Source organism: Herpailurus yagouaroundi, unplaced genomic scaffold (genome assembly GCF_014898765.1).
Source record: "Herpailurus yagouaroundi ecotype Mexico unplaced genomic scaffold, PumYag 28, whole genome shotgun sequence".
NCBI classification, from domain to species: Eukaryota; Metazoa; Chordata; class Mammalia; order Carnivora; family Felidae; genus Herpailurus; species Herpailurus yagouaroundi.
Genome location: NW_024412376.1, coordinates 66,829,322 through 66,846,288, shown reverse-complemented (window position 1 = coordinate 66,846,288; position 16,967 = coordinate 66,829,322). Strand labels below are relative to the sequence as shown.

The window sequence follows — 16,967 nt, the reverse complement described above, 5'->3', positions numbered from 1 at the left end:
CTCACTTAACAAGATATGTAAACCAGGTTCTTATTCAGCAATCACTAGATGGTAGCTATGATGATGACGACTCAAGAACTAATAGCCTGATGGAGAGGATAGGCACATAAATAATTGAAATACATAGTTTTTAAAGTTTAATGACACAAGGATGTTAGTAGTTTGCACGTGCTCCCTAATAACACAACGATAGATAATGAAAGTACATACTTAACTACTTTTTTTAGTCACTTGTGATGGTTAATTTTACATCTCACTTGACTAGACACACTAAACACTATTTCTGTGTATGTCTGTGAAAGTATTTCTGGATGAGATGAGCACTGAATCAGTGGACTCAGTAGACTTCCTTCTTCAATGTGGGTGGACATGATGCATCTGTCCAGGGCCTGAATAGAACAAAAGGTAGAGGATGGAAGAACATGCCTTTTTTGCTTCCTATGAAGTTGGAATATCTCATCTCATCTTCTCAGGCCCTTGGACTTGGATTTCAAGCATCAGCTCCTCTGTTCTCAGGCCTTTAGACTCAAACTGAATTATACCACTGGTTTTCCTGGGTCTCCAACCTTGCAGACATAACACTGCTGGAATTCTCAGCCCCCATAACTGTGTGAGCCAATTCTTCAGAGTAAATCTCTCTCCTACTAGTTCTGTTTCCCTGGAGAACCTGAATATAGTCACCTATTTTTCTAAAGTCAAAGACAACCGACGGACTGGGAAAAGATATTTGTAAATGACATATCGGACAAAGGGCTAGTATGCAAAATCTATAAAGAACTCACTAAACTCCACACCTGAAAAAAAAAAATCCAGTGAAGCACTGGGCAGAAAACATGAATAGACACTTCTCTAAAGAAGACATCTGGATGGCCAACAGGCACGTGAAAAGATGCTCAACGTCACTCCCCATCAGGGAAATACAAATCAAAACCACTCACACCAGTCGAGTGGCTAAAATGAACAAATGAGGAGACTATAGATGCTGGTGAGGATGTGGAGAAACGGGAACCCTCTTGCACTGTTGGTGGGAATGCAAACTGGTGCAGCTGCTCTGGAAAACAGTATGGAGGTTCCTCAAAAAATTAAAAATAGACCTACCCTATGACCCAGAAATAGCACTGCTAGGAATTTACCCAAGGGATACAGGAGTACTGATGCACAGGGGCACTTGTACCCCAATGTTTATAGCAGCACTCTCAACAATAGCCAAATTATGGAAAGAGCCTAAATGTCCATCAACTGATGAATGGATAAAGAAGTTGTGGTTTATATATACAATGGAAAGCCACTTGGCAATGAGAAAGAATGAAATCTGGCCTTTTGTAGCAACGTGGATGGAACTGGACAGTGTTAGGCTAAGCGAAATAAGTCAGACAGAGAAAGACAGATACCATGTGTTTTCACTCTTATGTGGATCCTGAGAAAGTTAACAGAAGACCATGGGGGAGGGAAAGGGGAAAAAAAAAAGAGAGGGAGGGAGGCAAACCATAAGAGACTCTTAAAAACTGAGAATAAACTGAGGGTTGATGGAGGGGTGGGAGGGAGGGGAAGTAGGTATATGCGCATTGAGGAGGGCACCTGTTGGGCTGAGCACTGGGTGTTGTATGGAAACCAATTTGACAATAAATTTCATATTAAAATAAATAAATAAAGTCAAAGAGAATCTATCCTGAACTTTATATAAGACAAACAACCTTTTTTTTTTTTTTAAATTCAACTGTTTCTCATTATGAAGGCCTCTACACAAGTGTAGAGGGTGGGTGCCTCTTTGTTTACTTAATAGAGAAATAAAACTTTATAGGAAATAATCTATTTGTAAAGTGTATAGTCTCCTTGAAACCCAAAAAGCATGTGTCCATGGAAAATAATATACTTGGGTAAGGTAAATAAAAGGATCATTTAAAAACTATTGAGTTTCTTATTTTGGGTGGATGCCTCATGAAAAAGGTTTATATTTAGCCTGTGGCAAAGTCTCTGGTCACCTCAGAAGAAAATAAAGACATGTGGCCACATGGCTACACAACTTGCTCGACTGTATAACCTTAATACAAAAAAGGTCACACTGCTATCAAAGGCATTCTACCCGCCTTAGGTCTGAAGTATCAAATCTCAAGAGCTAAAATAAAAATTACAAAATAACTCCTAACTGCCAACTGTTACGGCAAGGCTCCCTTATTCAGAAAGTCATTTCTTAAAATAAGTTTGAAAAGAAGAGCTGATACTGAACTTGGCCATCCATAAAATGTCAAATTCTTCCAATTAGCTTCAGTATTGTATAAAGGCATTTTGTTACATTACTCCTGACGTTTATTCATTATAAATGTTAGGATGAAAAGAGGTTTTCCTCAATGATCAGTTATTGAAGGAAACTATTTTCAGGCATAAAATTAATGTAAGATATCTCATGGGTTCATTGGTAGCTACAAGCAGAGACCCTCAGTTAGGTGTTTTAAGCTCTCCCTGTCAGTCCCTGATCACTACCCCCACCTATTGGGGCACCATTTTATGTGGAGCAGTTTGTTTCTAGGTCTTTGAATAAAGCCAGTTTGACAGCCATCACATTATACTTTACAGAAGGCTAATGTCTCTCTTCCCTACTTCTAACATGCACAGAAAACATGTTTTTAAAGAAAAAATCCATACCACTTACAAGCCTGTTAGAATTTCTTTCTCTAAGAGGGAAGTGAATCCAAATACATATGAAAAAGAAATCTTACTTATTCAAAGGGAAGTAAATAACCAACTTAGTATGTGGAACCGAATCTTATAGAGAATACAGAAGTGAATAAGGCACAGCACGGCTGGATTAGCATATTTTCTTCAATAACTATACCAACATGTTTTATGACTTTTCCTTCTTTCTAACATTATATAAATGTGACTATTTATTTATTTGTTTTCAAATGTTTTTATTTACTTTTGAGAGAGAAAGCATGAACTGGGAAGGGGTGGAGAGATTGGGGGACAGAGGATCCGAAGTGGGCTCTGCAGAGAGCAATGAGTCTGACACAGGGCTCGAACTTCACGAACTGTGAGATCATGACCTGAGCCAAAGTTGGATGCTCAACCAACTGAGCCACCCAGGTGTCCCTAAATGTCATCTTTTAAATCTCAATGGCAAAGAGGCACAGAATATAAAAACTAATGAGCATACAGTTTTCAAAACCATGCAAAGATGGCACATGTTAATGTCAAGATTCTGATAATATGTACATATGCTTATAAGTAAAACTCTCAGGGTAAGTTTATGACTAAATGAGGAATTAGTCTGGTTAACATCTATTTAGTATATAAGAAGCTGAAGAATGGTGACACTATATTCTGGAGCTAAGATTACCATCGGAAGTAATGTACTAGTGAATTCAAAGCAGAAAAGATAAGGTTAGCTTGCCGAAGGAAAGCAGGAAGAATCAAACAGAATTTACTAAGTCTTGCCAATGTGGAAAAGACACAGCCCAGTTAATGTTATAGAAATCTATAAAAACGAATGTATCAATGGATGGTATAGAGGAAGTCCAAAAGACCCAGACGGTTTCAGGGTCATTCTAGCACTGTTTGAGGAAGAGTGTGCCTTCCTGGATGCCGTAGGTTACTACAGTTCAGCGACACTGGTTATCAAGATCATAACATCAACTCTTTGTTATTATTGGCTCAAAATTTTCTATTTATAATTTGACTATCCATATATAGATTTTCTCAAAAAGTGGGGGATGTGATGATCATCTTGATACAAGGAATTAGTTCTATACTCTGCCACTGACTTGGGCATCAGGGATTTGAGTCAGAAACATGGCTCTGCCCTTTGCTGCTGTCACCTGCAGCAGGAACACACTCCTGATCAAGAAAGTTCACATGACGTTTCTGGCTCTGAAAGATTAAGGTCAAAATGAAGCAAATTCTGTTCTAGGAAATCCCGCCTGAGAGGTCAGCTTCTCCCTATCTCACTATTTTGATGCAGAAACCTTTCAGGATCACGAAAGGGTGAGTTTGCTTTTATATACATTACATATGATTCAGAAATTGCTATAAAGCAGAAGCTATAGAGATAAACTGAATAAGCAGTGACCCCACGACAAAACTGAGCTTATTTCAAAAAACTAAACTCTAATACATATTTATTCTCTACTCTTCTAACAAAAGAGGAAAGCAGAAAAGGAAACCAGTCAATCAAATACTCAGTTACTGGTAATAAATACTGATTTCATTCTGATATCTTAACTAATAATTTTCTAATAACCATTGCCAGGTAGCTGGGGTTCATTTATTTTTATCTCAACAACTTGTGACTAAGGATCATTAAAGATATATGGTAAAATGCTTAGTTTAAGGCCTTATTTCTGCTACACCCAATTTTAAGTCAAGAGAAATTAGATTAAAAACTCAAGTAAAACAAAGGGGAAAAAATAAGGATTTTGAGTTTCCTATCAACTTGGTTATACTTTTGTTATAATTAGAGAACTTTTCTGGAAACAGGCATAAATATTTGGTATACTTAAATATATTATTTAATTCTCTCCAGAACTAACTTGTAAAAATAAAAGTGAAGAAAACATTAGGCAGCTTTTCAATTTATTTTAGGTCTTAAATTGAGATAAATAATCAGATACACGACAAAGCAACTTTGGTAGTCGCTGGATGATGCAGACACCTGTGCAGTCGGGGCTGTAAAGGAATTTTTATTAGGCTGATGGAAAACCAGTATTGAATTCAGTTGCTGAATTTCAACCAATTTAAATAAATTAGCTGACCTATAAGTGACGTAACCCTAAATTTCCCAATGCAGCTGCCAGAAATCTATTTTCCAAATGAAACAACAGATGGTTTTGAACAATACTGCAATATAGCAATTTTCAGTTATTCCAAAGCGTTTTTCTCTTGCTAAAATTATAAAAATAATTGAGAAAATAATTTTCAGATTTTTTCTGAAAGATTGCTATTTTCAAAGTGAAAGCAAAGTTTAATATCCTAGTGATGTTTTTAGCATTATCTTCAGAAATTGCTCTATTTGCTAGTTTTTATTTATCTAAAACAACACATGGCAGAGTGTAACCTTGCCCTCATTTTAGAACTAATTTAATGCTCTTGCAGTGCTCGCAAGCACTTCAAGATGTATCTTTCCATGTGATAATGTCCAACTCACAGTATGCATTTAGTTAAAAACTTCATCATTCTGGAAGGATGAGACCAACAGGCCAATTAAGCCTGATGTGAAAGATATTTATAACCTATAAACCTCTGTAAATAATTGAAGAACTGTTCGTTTCTTCAAATACCACCATGAACAAAGTAAATAAAGTCCATCCCGAATGAGGCTAACCCCAAAAGAAGCTTAACCTTTCAGGTGAAACATCCCAAGTTCCTTAAACTGTTCTTGGCAAATAAATGACTCCGCTTTCTACTCACTGATTTAACTGAGAACATCTGTAAGTCCTCAGCCTTCCTTTTCCAGCTCATTACCTCTCCAGTGCCACACAGGAGAGTCTGGGCTTTGGATCTGGGCTGCCCGGAGTTAGTACTGGCACCATCACTTACGACCGGGGAGATCCCGAGCAGGACAACCTAAAGCCTCTCAATCTCAAATTCCTCACATTCCACCTGCTAACCATACCGACCTGATGGGGCTGCTGTGGACTAAATACACTTAGTGAACACACACAAAGAACTTCCAACATGCCATGTATGAGGTAAGTGCTCAATAAATGTAGCTATTCTTATTATTACTATCATCGCTTCCCTCTTGTCTCGCTCAATGCCTAGGCTGCTCCAAGGTCCAGATCTCTTCCCTGCCTTGCACTCCCTCATTGCCGTACCTTTGCCCTCCATCCACGAACATGCTGGTTCTCTTCCTTGTGAGCGAGGCTTGTGCACAACACAAAGCAAACCAAAACAAAAACATCAGCCAGCATCCTTAATAACTACTTCTCCACTCCTTGCTTTATACAAAACTTATCTTTTAAAACTAGTCTATATTCATTTCCTCCGTTTTGCCACCATTTACTCTTAACTCTCGCAGTTTTACTCCTAAAGCTGCCGTCTGAACAATCACATGATCACAGAATGCAACAGCCTTCCTCAGTCCTACTTCTCAACCTTCTACAACCAACAGGACCTCCTTCCTTTTTGAAACTTCTGCCTTCTGCGCCACTGCCCCATCCTAAATCTTCCTCCCTGTTTAACGACCACATCTGTACCTCAGCCAGGTTCTTTTCCCACTCCTTCCACAGAAACCCAGATTCCAAAAATTTCTGCCTTCAGTCTTTCAGGCCTTTCTCCCAACTGCTCTACCCCCATGGGACTGCCCCAAACCACAAGGCTGGACCTCCAAATCGCCACCTTTGGTTCAGCCCCTCCCCACTCCAGTCCTGCCTTTCATGATTACTGAAGACGTCCATTGAGTCCTTCCACCAGCACCTCACACTTACCACGTTCTAAAGTCAAATCTGCCAAGTTTTCCTTCTTAATATTTCCACTTTAGTTAATTCATGGCACCATCATTTTTTTAATGGTGGAGGTCAAAACATTTCAATCATCTTTAATCTTCTCTGTCCCTAACAGCTCATAACAGACAGCACAGTGGTTGTATGCATGGGCTCTGGAACTAGACCGTGTGAGTTTGTATCCTGACTTCCCCTCTTTCTGCCAGTGTGACCTTGAGCAAGTCACTTGGCTTCTCTAACTTCAGTGTGGCCCTCATAATATAGCTGTGCAGTTTTCGTGAGAAAATGTAGGTAAGGCCACAGAGGGTTGGCATTTGGCCAGCTATGATGAGGACAATGAAAAAGAATCTCAGTGATCTGTTCACACCCTTCTCATTCTTTACAGACTCCTGTCACATCTCACATAGACCTCATCCGTGTTGTCTCAAGTAAATTTCAGAAGGCGAGCCTTTGCTGTAAATGTGTAAGTGCCTCAAATTTTCATTAATCTCAACCGCGACCTAGAACATTTAACATTCTACTTACATTATCAGTGTGCTTTTTCTCTCATAGCATACTAAATAACAATGTAATAAGAATTCAGGAGCTGACCTTATTTGAACCCAATTTCAAGTAACATTCCATAGGCCATGTGGTCAGACATTAAAATCACTCTCAATTCTCAATAATGCAGAGCAGATTATTGATAACAAATTATAAAATCTTTGTTGTCGTTACCCTAACCAAACAACCACCTCACAGTCAGTCACCTGTTCACATTGTCCCCAGGAGCTGAAAAGTAAATTTAGTTTTGGCCTAAGAAAGATGTGACATTATTGGGGCGCCTGGGTGGCGCAGTCGGTTAAGCGTCCGACTTCAGCCAGGTCATGATCTTGCGGTCCGTGAGTTCGAGCCCCGCGTCAGGCTCTGGGCTGATGGCTCGGAGCCTGGAGCCTGTTTCCGATTCTGTGTCTCCCTCTCTCTCTGCCCCTCCCCTGTTCATGCTCTGTCTCTGTCTGTCCCATAAATAAATAAAAACATTGAAAAAAAAATTTAAAAAAAAAAGAAAGATGTGACATTATTGAAAAAAAATTCAGAATCATATAATGTACTACAAAGTCAGTATGTTATCTTTTGCTTTGGATCATCAGTGACTCTTTAGCCCTACAATAAAGTAGAACTGATTAAATATTTTTATGAATGTCCATCTAAATATTTACCACATTTAATTAAATGGGACCATTGCTGGGGTGCCTGGGTGGCTCAACCAGTTAAATGCCCAACTCTTGGTTTTGGCTGAGGTCATGATCTCATGGGATCTTCATGGGTTCTAGCTCTGCATTACGCTCTGTGCTGATGGTGTGGAGCCTGCTTAGGATTCTCTCTCTCCCTCCCTCTCTCTTTGCCCCTTCCCTGCTCACTCTCTGTCTCTCAAAGTAAATAATAATAATACAATGAAAAAAATGGGACCATTGCATTGGAAGTAGTTGTCCTAAGAGAAGCATGTTTATGTATTAATTAAATGTCTGTAGTCAGTCACTTTTACAAAGAAAGAGAATTACCGCTAAGGATTGGAGCTCTCTTGTTTCTTCCTCTGCTGCTGAAGCGTGATACGACAGAACCTATAGGGTAAGAAACCAAAGAAAACAGGTTATCCAAGAGAAAACTACCAAATGTAGACTACAATCTCAAGCTCGAGATTCTGCTAAGACTTCCTGGAGAGAGAACTAGACACCTCAGAATGTCAAATCTTGTTTGCTGCTTTTCTTCAACAGAAAGAAAAATCCCAGATTTGACTCAATTGCTTGTTTCAGAAGACCAAAAGGTATACTCTCTCTGTGTTTAGAGAAAGTCTTGTCACTTTTATTCTGACACTGTTGATGTAATGAACACATTATTGATAAGCGATGCTACTGGCTCAAAGTTGGCAGAAAATTTATTTTGTGCTTTTTCTTTTTGCACTGCTTTTTAGAAAATAATACTGACTTCAGTTATTTTTACTTGTGAGAATTACGAAAAAATCTTTTGCGTAAACTGACACTTAACATTGACATTTGGAAAGCAAGGAGTCTAGAAGAAGCTCTCAGGGGAGGGCTGTAACTACTCTAGAATTTCATAAAGAAAAATGGCATGGCTAGAACATGATGTCACACAGATCAAGATAGGCAGCGCTGCCCCATAAATCCATCCAGTAACATCTGGGGACGTGAGGCACTCAGTGAGGGGACAAGGGGGCCTGGGACCCTGCTTTCAACACCTAACTAGTACACTTTCTCTTACCCTAGTAGAGTTAAACAGACAGGCTTACTATTTTCTCATCACTCAACAGAAGAATCATTAATTTCCATATTCAAAAGTAATGACTTCAAAGTAATAGGATAATATTTTAGACATTCTTTTGAATCAGGGCAGTGGTCACATTTAAAACATCTACCATATTTTTAAAAAAATATTTTTTGAAGTTCATCTTTGACAGAGACAACATAGATTTACTAAAAACCCCAAAGATATTAGCAGGATTGATAAAAAGGTAAGCCATTTTCAGACTTAAATTGATACAGGAATAACATACCATTCTAAGTTTTAAAAAATAAATTTTGTCACACTGGAGATAATAATAACACCTTACTCATACGGTTGTTAACGATTAATTTTGTTAATACAGGCCTACCTCTGAGATATAGTGGGTTTATTTCCAGACTATTGCAATAAAGCTAATATTGTAATAAAGGGAGTCAAATGAACTTTTTGGTTTCCCAGTGTACATAAAAGTTATGCTGACACTATGCTATAGTCTATTAAGTGTGCAATAGCATTGCTTCTAAAAAAATATATGATGCCTTATTTCAAAAACACTTTATTGCTAAAAAAAAATGGAACCCATCACCTGAGTTTTCAGCAGGTCCTAATGACTGATCACAGATTAGCATAACAAATATAATAATAATGAAAAAGCTTGAACTATTGTAAGAATTACCAAAATGTGACACAGAGACATGAAGTGGGCAAATGCTGTTGGAAAAATGATACTGACAGATGTGCTCAACATAGGGTTGCCACAAACCTTTAATTTGTAAAAAATGCAGTATCTGTGACAAGCAATAAAACAAAGCACAATAAAATGAGGTATGTCTGTACACATGAGCATCAGAACACAGAGTAAACATTTGGCAAAGGTTAGCTATTATTATTGTTGTTTTGTTGGTCATTATAATGACCATGGCTTCCAGGTCAAAATAATTCACTGTCCTAAGAAAACCTGAGGGATTGGTGTCCCTAGCTTTTATCCAATGCCTTGTAAGGAAAGGAAAATCTTTTTCAAGGTTAAACTTGTGAGCATCGATAGGACTTCCCATAATGAATTGAAATAAAATAAATGTTTAGACTAAGTAAAAGCCTAGTTACTCATATATTTAACTGAAGTAAAACTATAGTGTTAAAATAGAAATAAATCTCAATCAGGAAAATACTCGAAGATTTTGAACAAAATTATATAATGTCTGGGATTTGCTTCAAAATAATCAATGGATTAAAGTGGAAGAGTGCAGAGAAGTGAGCAAGTGTATGAATGGAATGATATTGGCCAGGGGTCAATAATTATTAAGATGGCTAATGAGTACATGGGCACTCACTAAGCTATTTTAGTATACTTCTGTATATGCTTGCAATTTTCCATAATAAAACGTTTTTACAAGAAGAGATAATTTCTAATTGATAGCTGGCTTAGATTCAATTCAGTGCAAAACCAAGGGAAGTATAAAAAATTTGATTAAAAATATATGTATATACACACATGCACCCATGTATACATACATATGTATATATGTGTGACACTATATGTACATATATGTATGTGTATAGATGTAATTTGAGGTATATGTGTGCACATATATATACACACATACATATATTTGGGTGTGTGTGTGTGTGTGTGTGTATATATATATATATATATATATATATATGCACCTATAGCTACATGTGTGTATTTCAAAAAAAAATTTCCACTGGCTTATAATCCAAGGTCTCTTATATAATACCATGGCAAAGCTATTCATGTTATATATTCATCATTACTAATACTATCTTGGTTATTAGTAAATTTTTACTTATATATCTTTCTAGTTATTTAGGTTAGGAACTTATTAGAGGATTGGAGGAAACATTACAGTTTCTAAACATGGATTCCCACTGATCTCAATTACATAGGAGTAGGCAAATATTCAAACATACTTCACGCCACTGTATGAATAAATAGAGATGTTTGCCCTTTTGAAGTCTATTTCCCTAAACTGGGTCTCTGATGTAAGAAATTTCTGGGTTGTGCAAAGTGAACATTTTCAGGCAGTTAGTGAAATACACCTGGAAAGGGCTGGCCCCACTTGGGTAGGGTAATCCTCCTCGGGAGGGAGCCTGCCGAAGGTCAGTGTCCCAGGCCAGTGGGTCACAAGCTGCCTGCACATTCAGAATCACCTGGGGGAAGCTCTGGAATAATGTAGATTCCCAGGCTCTACCCAAGACTTATGAATCAGGGTATTCAGAAGTGGGATCCATACATCTGTAATCTGAAAGAGTTTCCCTTTTCCTCACTTCTGGTTCTCTGAGTGCTTAGGGTTTCTATTTTTGTCTTTCAAAATGTATGAGTACAGCTGTTCACCAGGGGACAGGGATGCTCAGGCACTGGAGCAGGGACAGACAGGCCGCACGGGCAGCAGACATCTGTGTGAATGCATTCTTAAGGTCAGAAGAGTGAAGGGACGAACAGCCTGAGTTTTGGTTTGGTCATGAGACCTTTGATTAGTCTCTAAAATATTCTGGGTCTCCGTTTCCTTAGCTGTTTCCGTGAGGAACTAAGGATTCAGTCTGATTCTCGTGAGGAGACGCTGCTATCACACACAGACCCCACGAGTTGTTTTGGCGGGAAAGGCAGAAGCTGAGTGTGGCTGCAGAGACCGAGAGTCCCACAGTTGTCAGCCCACCTCCAGTGTGACCATTTGCTTGGCCATGGCTCTCTCCACTGCTTCATACATCTGTGTGTTCTGGATCCCCAAGCCACAAAAGATGACGAAAGCCTCCAGAAACTGTTCGTCATTTCGGTTGAAAGGCTTAACCTTGCCAGTATTCTCCTCCATCTTATTTACAAGTTGGCAAACCCCTATAACAATCCAAGAAATTGAGTAAACATTATTATTAATTATTATACGTTTTATTGACTTGAACACCCAGCCCCCGCAAAAAAAGATTATCTTATGCTTTTGTGAATGCTTGGAATCTATCTCCAAAGAAGCAAACGGATCCTCACAAATATAAAAGCTAGAAAAGTAAACCAAGTTAATTTACATGAGAACTTGTTTCACACAGTATGTTGCCTGCGTTCAAAAAAATCCTAGAGTACTATTTTCTTCCAGACGCGGTCACGAATTTTAGATCAGCTGAGTCCCCAAAGACAATTTGTCCTTTGGAAACTAATTGGATTTTTGTACATTTGCCAAGAGAACAATTTTAATGCACATCAGAATTTTGGGTCACACAGATTGCCTTTCCTTACTGAGAAACCAGAAGTTAAAAACTACAGTAACATACAAAACAGAATGTAGAAAACAGGTTAATTCACACAGACCATCTCAAATTTCAAATAAGCACCTCTGTATCCAGGAGAATCATACTTGCAGACAACTTTTGATACTACAAATAAATGCAAATAAAAATGACCATTTAGAAATAAAGGCAGAACTAATCTTTGAAGAAAATCATAATCTCCCAAGTCCTGGCTTCTCTTAGAAAGTCAAACATATAGGGGCACCTGGATGGCTCAGTCAGCTGAGCCTTCGACTTTTGCTCAGGTTATGATCTCAAGGTTCGTGTGTTTGAGCCTCATATCCGGCTCTGGGCCTGCAGCCTGCTATGGATTCTGTGTCTTCCTCTCTCTGCCCTTCCCCCACTCATGCTCTGTCTCTCTGTCCCTCAAAAATAAATAAATGTTTAAAAAATTAAAAAAGAAAAATAAAGTCAAACATGTAGTCAATATAAATGGAAAATTACGTCAACATTGTAAGTCTTTACTGAACTACTTCTATGGGATTCTGAGCCAGCGGCCTCTCTTTGAGGAGTTCAGTGACCTCCCACCTCTGGGTAAAACAAAGTGTTAAGTGCTTATTTCTTCCATCTCTAAATATTTAATACCAGAGTTCCAGTGTGTGCCCACCATGGGATACGCACTATGCTAAATGCTTCAGTACACACACAATCTCTGGGCCTTAAAATTTACACTGTAAAGTAGATATGACCATCCCCATTTTACAGATGAGAAAACTGAGTCTCAGAAAAGTTAAGTCCTTTGCTCAAGGCCACTTAGCTTCTATGCTCATGTCTAAAATTCAAAGCCCAGCTCTGCCTAGTCCCAAAGGGCACTTTTTACCACACTCCTCTGCTCTGTGCTCTTTGACCTCCTTGAGATCACTGCTGGTGGTTCCCTGACTGTATCTTCTTGCTCACAACGTTGCCTGTGCTTTTCCACCCGCCTCCACTGCTCCCCACTGCTTTCCTTCCGATTAGCCAGCTGACACTCACATCTCCTTCACAGTAGCTCCTGGAGGCCTCCCACCTCCCAGGTGAGGCAGGCACTACTCTTTCCTATGCCCTTAATCCATGGCTTGGTGTATCACAGCCGATTTCATTTCTGTCCCTCTTTCTAGGCTGTACATAGCCTGGCCTTAGAGATTTTATTTTCTCAGATCCACTTCCTCAGTTAGCAAAATGCCTGGCATATAGCAGGAACTCGAAAAATGTTTACTGAGTTAATGAAAGAATGCAGGACTGCAGCTCTCACCCAAACTACTTTCCCATGAAGACTAGAGTGTGTTATCAGTTACTTTTCCCAGAGCACAAAAGGACTTCATAGAGTCCACAATGATCCATGGTTGCACATTAAGTCCTGTTATCGCCATGGATGTGCAATTTATTCTTAGCCCTGCAAATTCACTGTACTCTCATTTTTGCTCGTTCTGGTTTGTTTGTGGGAGTTTTTCTACTTTAGACAGTAAAGACATCCTTATCTGTCTGTATTAGCACTGCAGGGAATACTTCTCTAACACTTATTCCACTATCAAGGAATACTTTAAGTGAAACATAATGAATTCGGACACTGCAAGAAAAATAGCATTATCTTAAAAGAACATGTCCCGTATATGGTACAATGCAAGGGTTTGGTCCTCCAACCTTTGTGAATCCCCAAATTATAAACGTGGAACTGTTTATCTAGGTTCTGGCTGTCTCCCAAATCACATTTTCTTGAGAGTCACATGTCTCCTGCTTTATCCTCACATCACAACGTAACTGCCTTTCAATTTCTACTAAAGTTGTCTCCTGCTTGACTGGCCACTTTCCATAAACAAGATTTCTCTTTTTACCAGTTTATAAGAATTACTGTATGTATGGAAAGGAAAAGACAACAGGAAGGGGTTGAGATGTGGCTATCAGGCAAGCTGCTGGGCTTATGACCTAGCTAAGTAACTCTCCGGGACGTCAGTTCAAATCTATGCCTTAGTCAGAAGTCAATGAATGTGCATTAAGAAGTATTAATTAATTCATCTGGAATTCAAAGGTATAGAAATGAACGTCACATGTACAAACATCAAAAGCTGGCTGTACCAACCACAGCTCAGAGCGGAACAGCTAAAGTGTGTTTGCTTTACAAGCCACCACTATAGATAACAATGTGTAGACAGGGCTAAGCTCAGTGCAAGGAAAGGGTAAAGACAAATTATCCGTTTAGGCATATAATCTAATTCCCCTTTGAAAGCACAATGGACAGTTATATTTTTATAGCATCCTTGATCATCCTGCTGATTCCTTTATACACTTCAGAGAATTTAATTCTATCAAACAAAAATACCCCAGTTAAAAAAAAAAAAAAACTATGAGGAAGAAAGTTTATAACAAACAGGGTCCTTCTTGAGGAGAAAATATAAAGCTTGGACACATTTACAGCTAGGGTTTTCAAAAGTTCATTAATGACTGGAGGACTGGATGAAGAGTACAATAATAAAATTTAAAACTGGTCATCTGAGATGCCACATCTACCAGTAATCTGTATGAAATCAGAATCACTTATATATAAAAACAAAGTACTTAATGCAGAGCCAAAAAGAAAAGAAAACCATTCAGCAAAAATCAATTAATATATACAATCATAACATAAAATATTCAAAAACATTAGGAGAAAACCAAGAAGGAGAACAGTTAGTAAAGTATCAGTTTACTTAATAATATTAGAGTTCACAAAGTACTTGTACTGACATTGTCAGTAGGGACTAGGTGGTTTCTAAAATCACACAATCATATTTCCTTTTCTGTAGCTCTAGGAATCAGATGTTGTCACTAACCACAGTTTACTTCCTGGTTTTTTGGCACAGCAGGATGTCAGCTCTTACATCCTGCTTATAGTCTCATGTACTCTCTACCACATAGTGTGGACTCCGAAATTAGCATCCTGTCTTGCTTAATATGTAAGACCTGCCCTTATTACCAATCTTGCAAATATATATTTTTTTGTACTTGTCATTTGTCAATTATCTTAATCAAAAGAGATTTTCTGCTGAATAGTGTCTTGCTTTTAAAAGAAACTTCCCCATTTTAAGATTATATATAAACCTATATTTTCCTGTAGTATTTTTGTAGATTCACTGTATCACATTTAATTTTTTAATTCAACTTAATTTTTTCCCAAATTGCTACTATATTTTTACAATAGTTGAATAGTTACCCCTTCTCTAATGATTTGAACTGCCACCTTAAACACTAAAATCATACTTATTTCAACTACTAGGTACTTTTTTCACATTTTAATAATTTAAAAAATATGTATTTATTTACTTTTGAGAGAGAGAGAGAGCGAGAGCACGTGCAAACAGAGGAGGGCCAGAGAGAGGGAGACAGAGAATCCCAAGCAGGCTCAGCCTGACTTGGGGCTCAATCTCAGGAACCTAGAGTTTGTGACCTGAGCTGAAATCAAGAGTCAGATGCTTAACTGACTGAACCATCCAGGTGCCCCACATTTTAATATTTTTGAAATCAGTTTGCACCCTAATCAATTGCTTGTCATAGTTTAATTGAAATTATTTTTTTTTTCTTTCTTGGAACTATAGAAAATGAAGTCTTTCAACCAATGGTACCTTAGAAACAATGAAATATACTCTACTATATACAATAACACTAATATATATGTAACAGATTGGGCGTGCATTTAGACTTTCTATTGCATTCCATTGATCTTGCCATCTTTTCTGGCACACATATGATACTTCTAATTATGTTACTTTTACAGCATTATTATTTTTTAATATTTATTTTTGAGAGAGAGCAAGACAGAGCACGAGTTGGGGAGGGGAGATGGAGACACAGAACCCGAAGCAGGCTCCAGGCTCTGAGCTGTCAGTGCAGAGCCCGATGTGGGGCTCAAACTCATGAACTGTGAGATCATGACCTGAGCCGAAGTCGGAGGCTCAACCGACTGAGCCACCCAAGCACCTCTTGCAACATTATTTTAATTTCTGATAGACCAAATCTTTTTTTTTTTATTCTTTGATTCTTTTTATATGATATTCTTTCAGATGAGTTTTATAAATGTTGGTCAGGAATTCCCCTTCCCTCTGAAAAAAAAAAAAAACCCTATGAGGATATGTATTAAAATTGATATAAATCTAATCTGGGGGAAGTTGACATCTTACAAAATAGATTCTTATCGTCAGGAAATGTTATGTTAGTTCACTTACTAAAGATTTTTAAGTTATTCAGTAGACTATTACAGTTTTCCTCATAAAGACGCTACATATTTCTGGCTAAATTTATTCTTTGCTACTATTATCTATGTTTTTTTTTTCCATTATTATTTTTGAACAGATTTGTCTTGGGATATATTAAAGTTATTTCTCTTTAATAATCTGAAAACCAGGTGGGGCGCCTGGGTGGCTCACAGTTAAGCGTCTGACTTGGACTCAGGTCATGATCTCACAGTTTGTGACTTCAAGCCCCACACTGGGCTCCGTGCCGACATTTCAGAGCCTGGATCTTGCTTCCAATTCTGTGTCTCCCTCTCTCTCTGCCCCTCTCCCACTCACGCTCTGTCTCTTTCTCTCAAAAATAGAAAAAAGTTAAAAAAAATTTTTAAATAATTTTAAAACCAGGAAGTTTTAGAACTCTCTGTAGAGAAATACTTTCAGCTGATTCTCTTAGGTTTTCCACTTCACAATCATATCATCTGGAAGTTGTTTTATTTTGCCTTTTCTTTTTCTGTATCTCACATTGTTTCATCTCCTCCCCTCTGCTTTGGCTAGAATTTCCTCTGGGCAATAGTTGTTATTTTTTATTCATTGTTACTTGTGCTTTTCTCTTATTATCCTCATTATATGTGCTGCAGGTTTGCTTATTATTATTGTTGTTTCCCCATTATCTCTTTTTTTCATTATCCCTTCCCATTTCATGAATTTATCATTTCAATTACTTTTCTCTGCGTTTTATTTATTTCTTTATTGGGGGGCAGCATAGAAGTAA

The 16,967-nt window shown here is 38.0% G+C and overlaps 1 protein-coding gene and 1 long non-coding RNA gene across 7 annotated transcripts in view; one reads left to right on the top strand and one right to left on the bottom strand.

Annotated features, from left to right (window-relative positions):
• The window catches only part of PDE5A (phosphodiesterase 5A), a 142,856-nt gene that overhangs the window by 48,109 nt on the left and 77,780 nt on the right, over positions 1 to 16,967 (bottom strand). For all 5 annotated transcript variants that reach the window (XM_040474869.1, XM_040474875.1, XM_040474841.1 and 2 more), the window contains exons 10-11: positions 11,396 to 11,571; positions 7,979 to 8,038 (exon numbers count right to left, since the gene is read on the bottom strand). In XM_040474869.1, coding sequence (XP_040330803.1) covers positions 7,979 to 8,038; positions 11,396 to 11,571 — 236 coding nt within the window. The remainder of the gene's footprint in view (positions 1 to 7,978; positions 8,039 to 11,395; positions 11,572 to 16,967) is intronic.
• On the top strand, positions 3,019 to 11,410 carry LOC121030479 (uncharacterized). 2 transcript variants are annotated; one of them, XR_005790244.1, is made up of 5 exons: positions 3,019 to 3,981; positions 5,450 to 5,684; positions 6,823 to 6,900; positions 8,192 to 8,241; positions 11,066 to 11,409. It is a non-coding gene; the product is annotated as an uncharacterized LOC121030479 (long non-coding RNA). The 2 variants fall into 2 exon arrangements; XR_005790242.1 differs by lacking the exon at positions 3,019 to 3,981 and having other exon boundaries at positions 4,449 to 5,684; positions 11,066 to 11,410.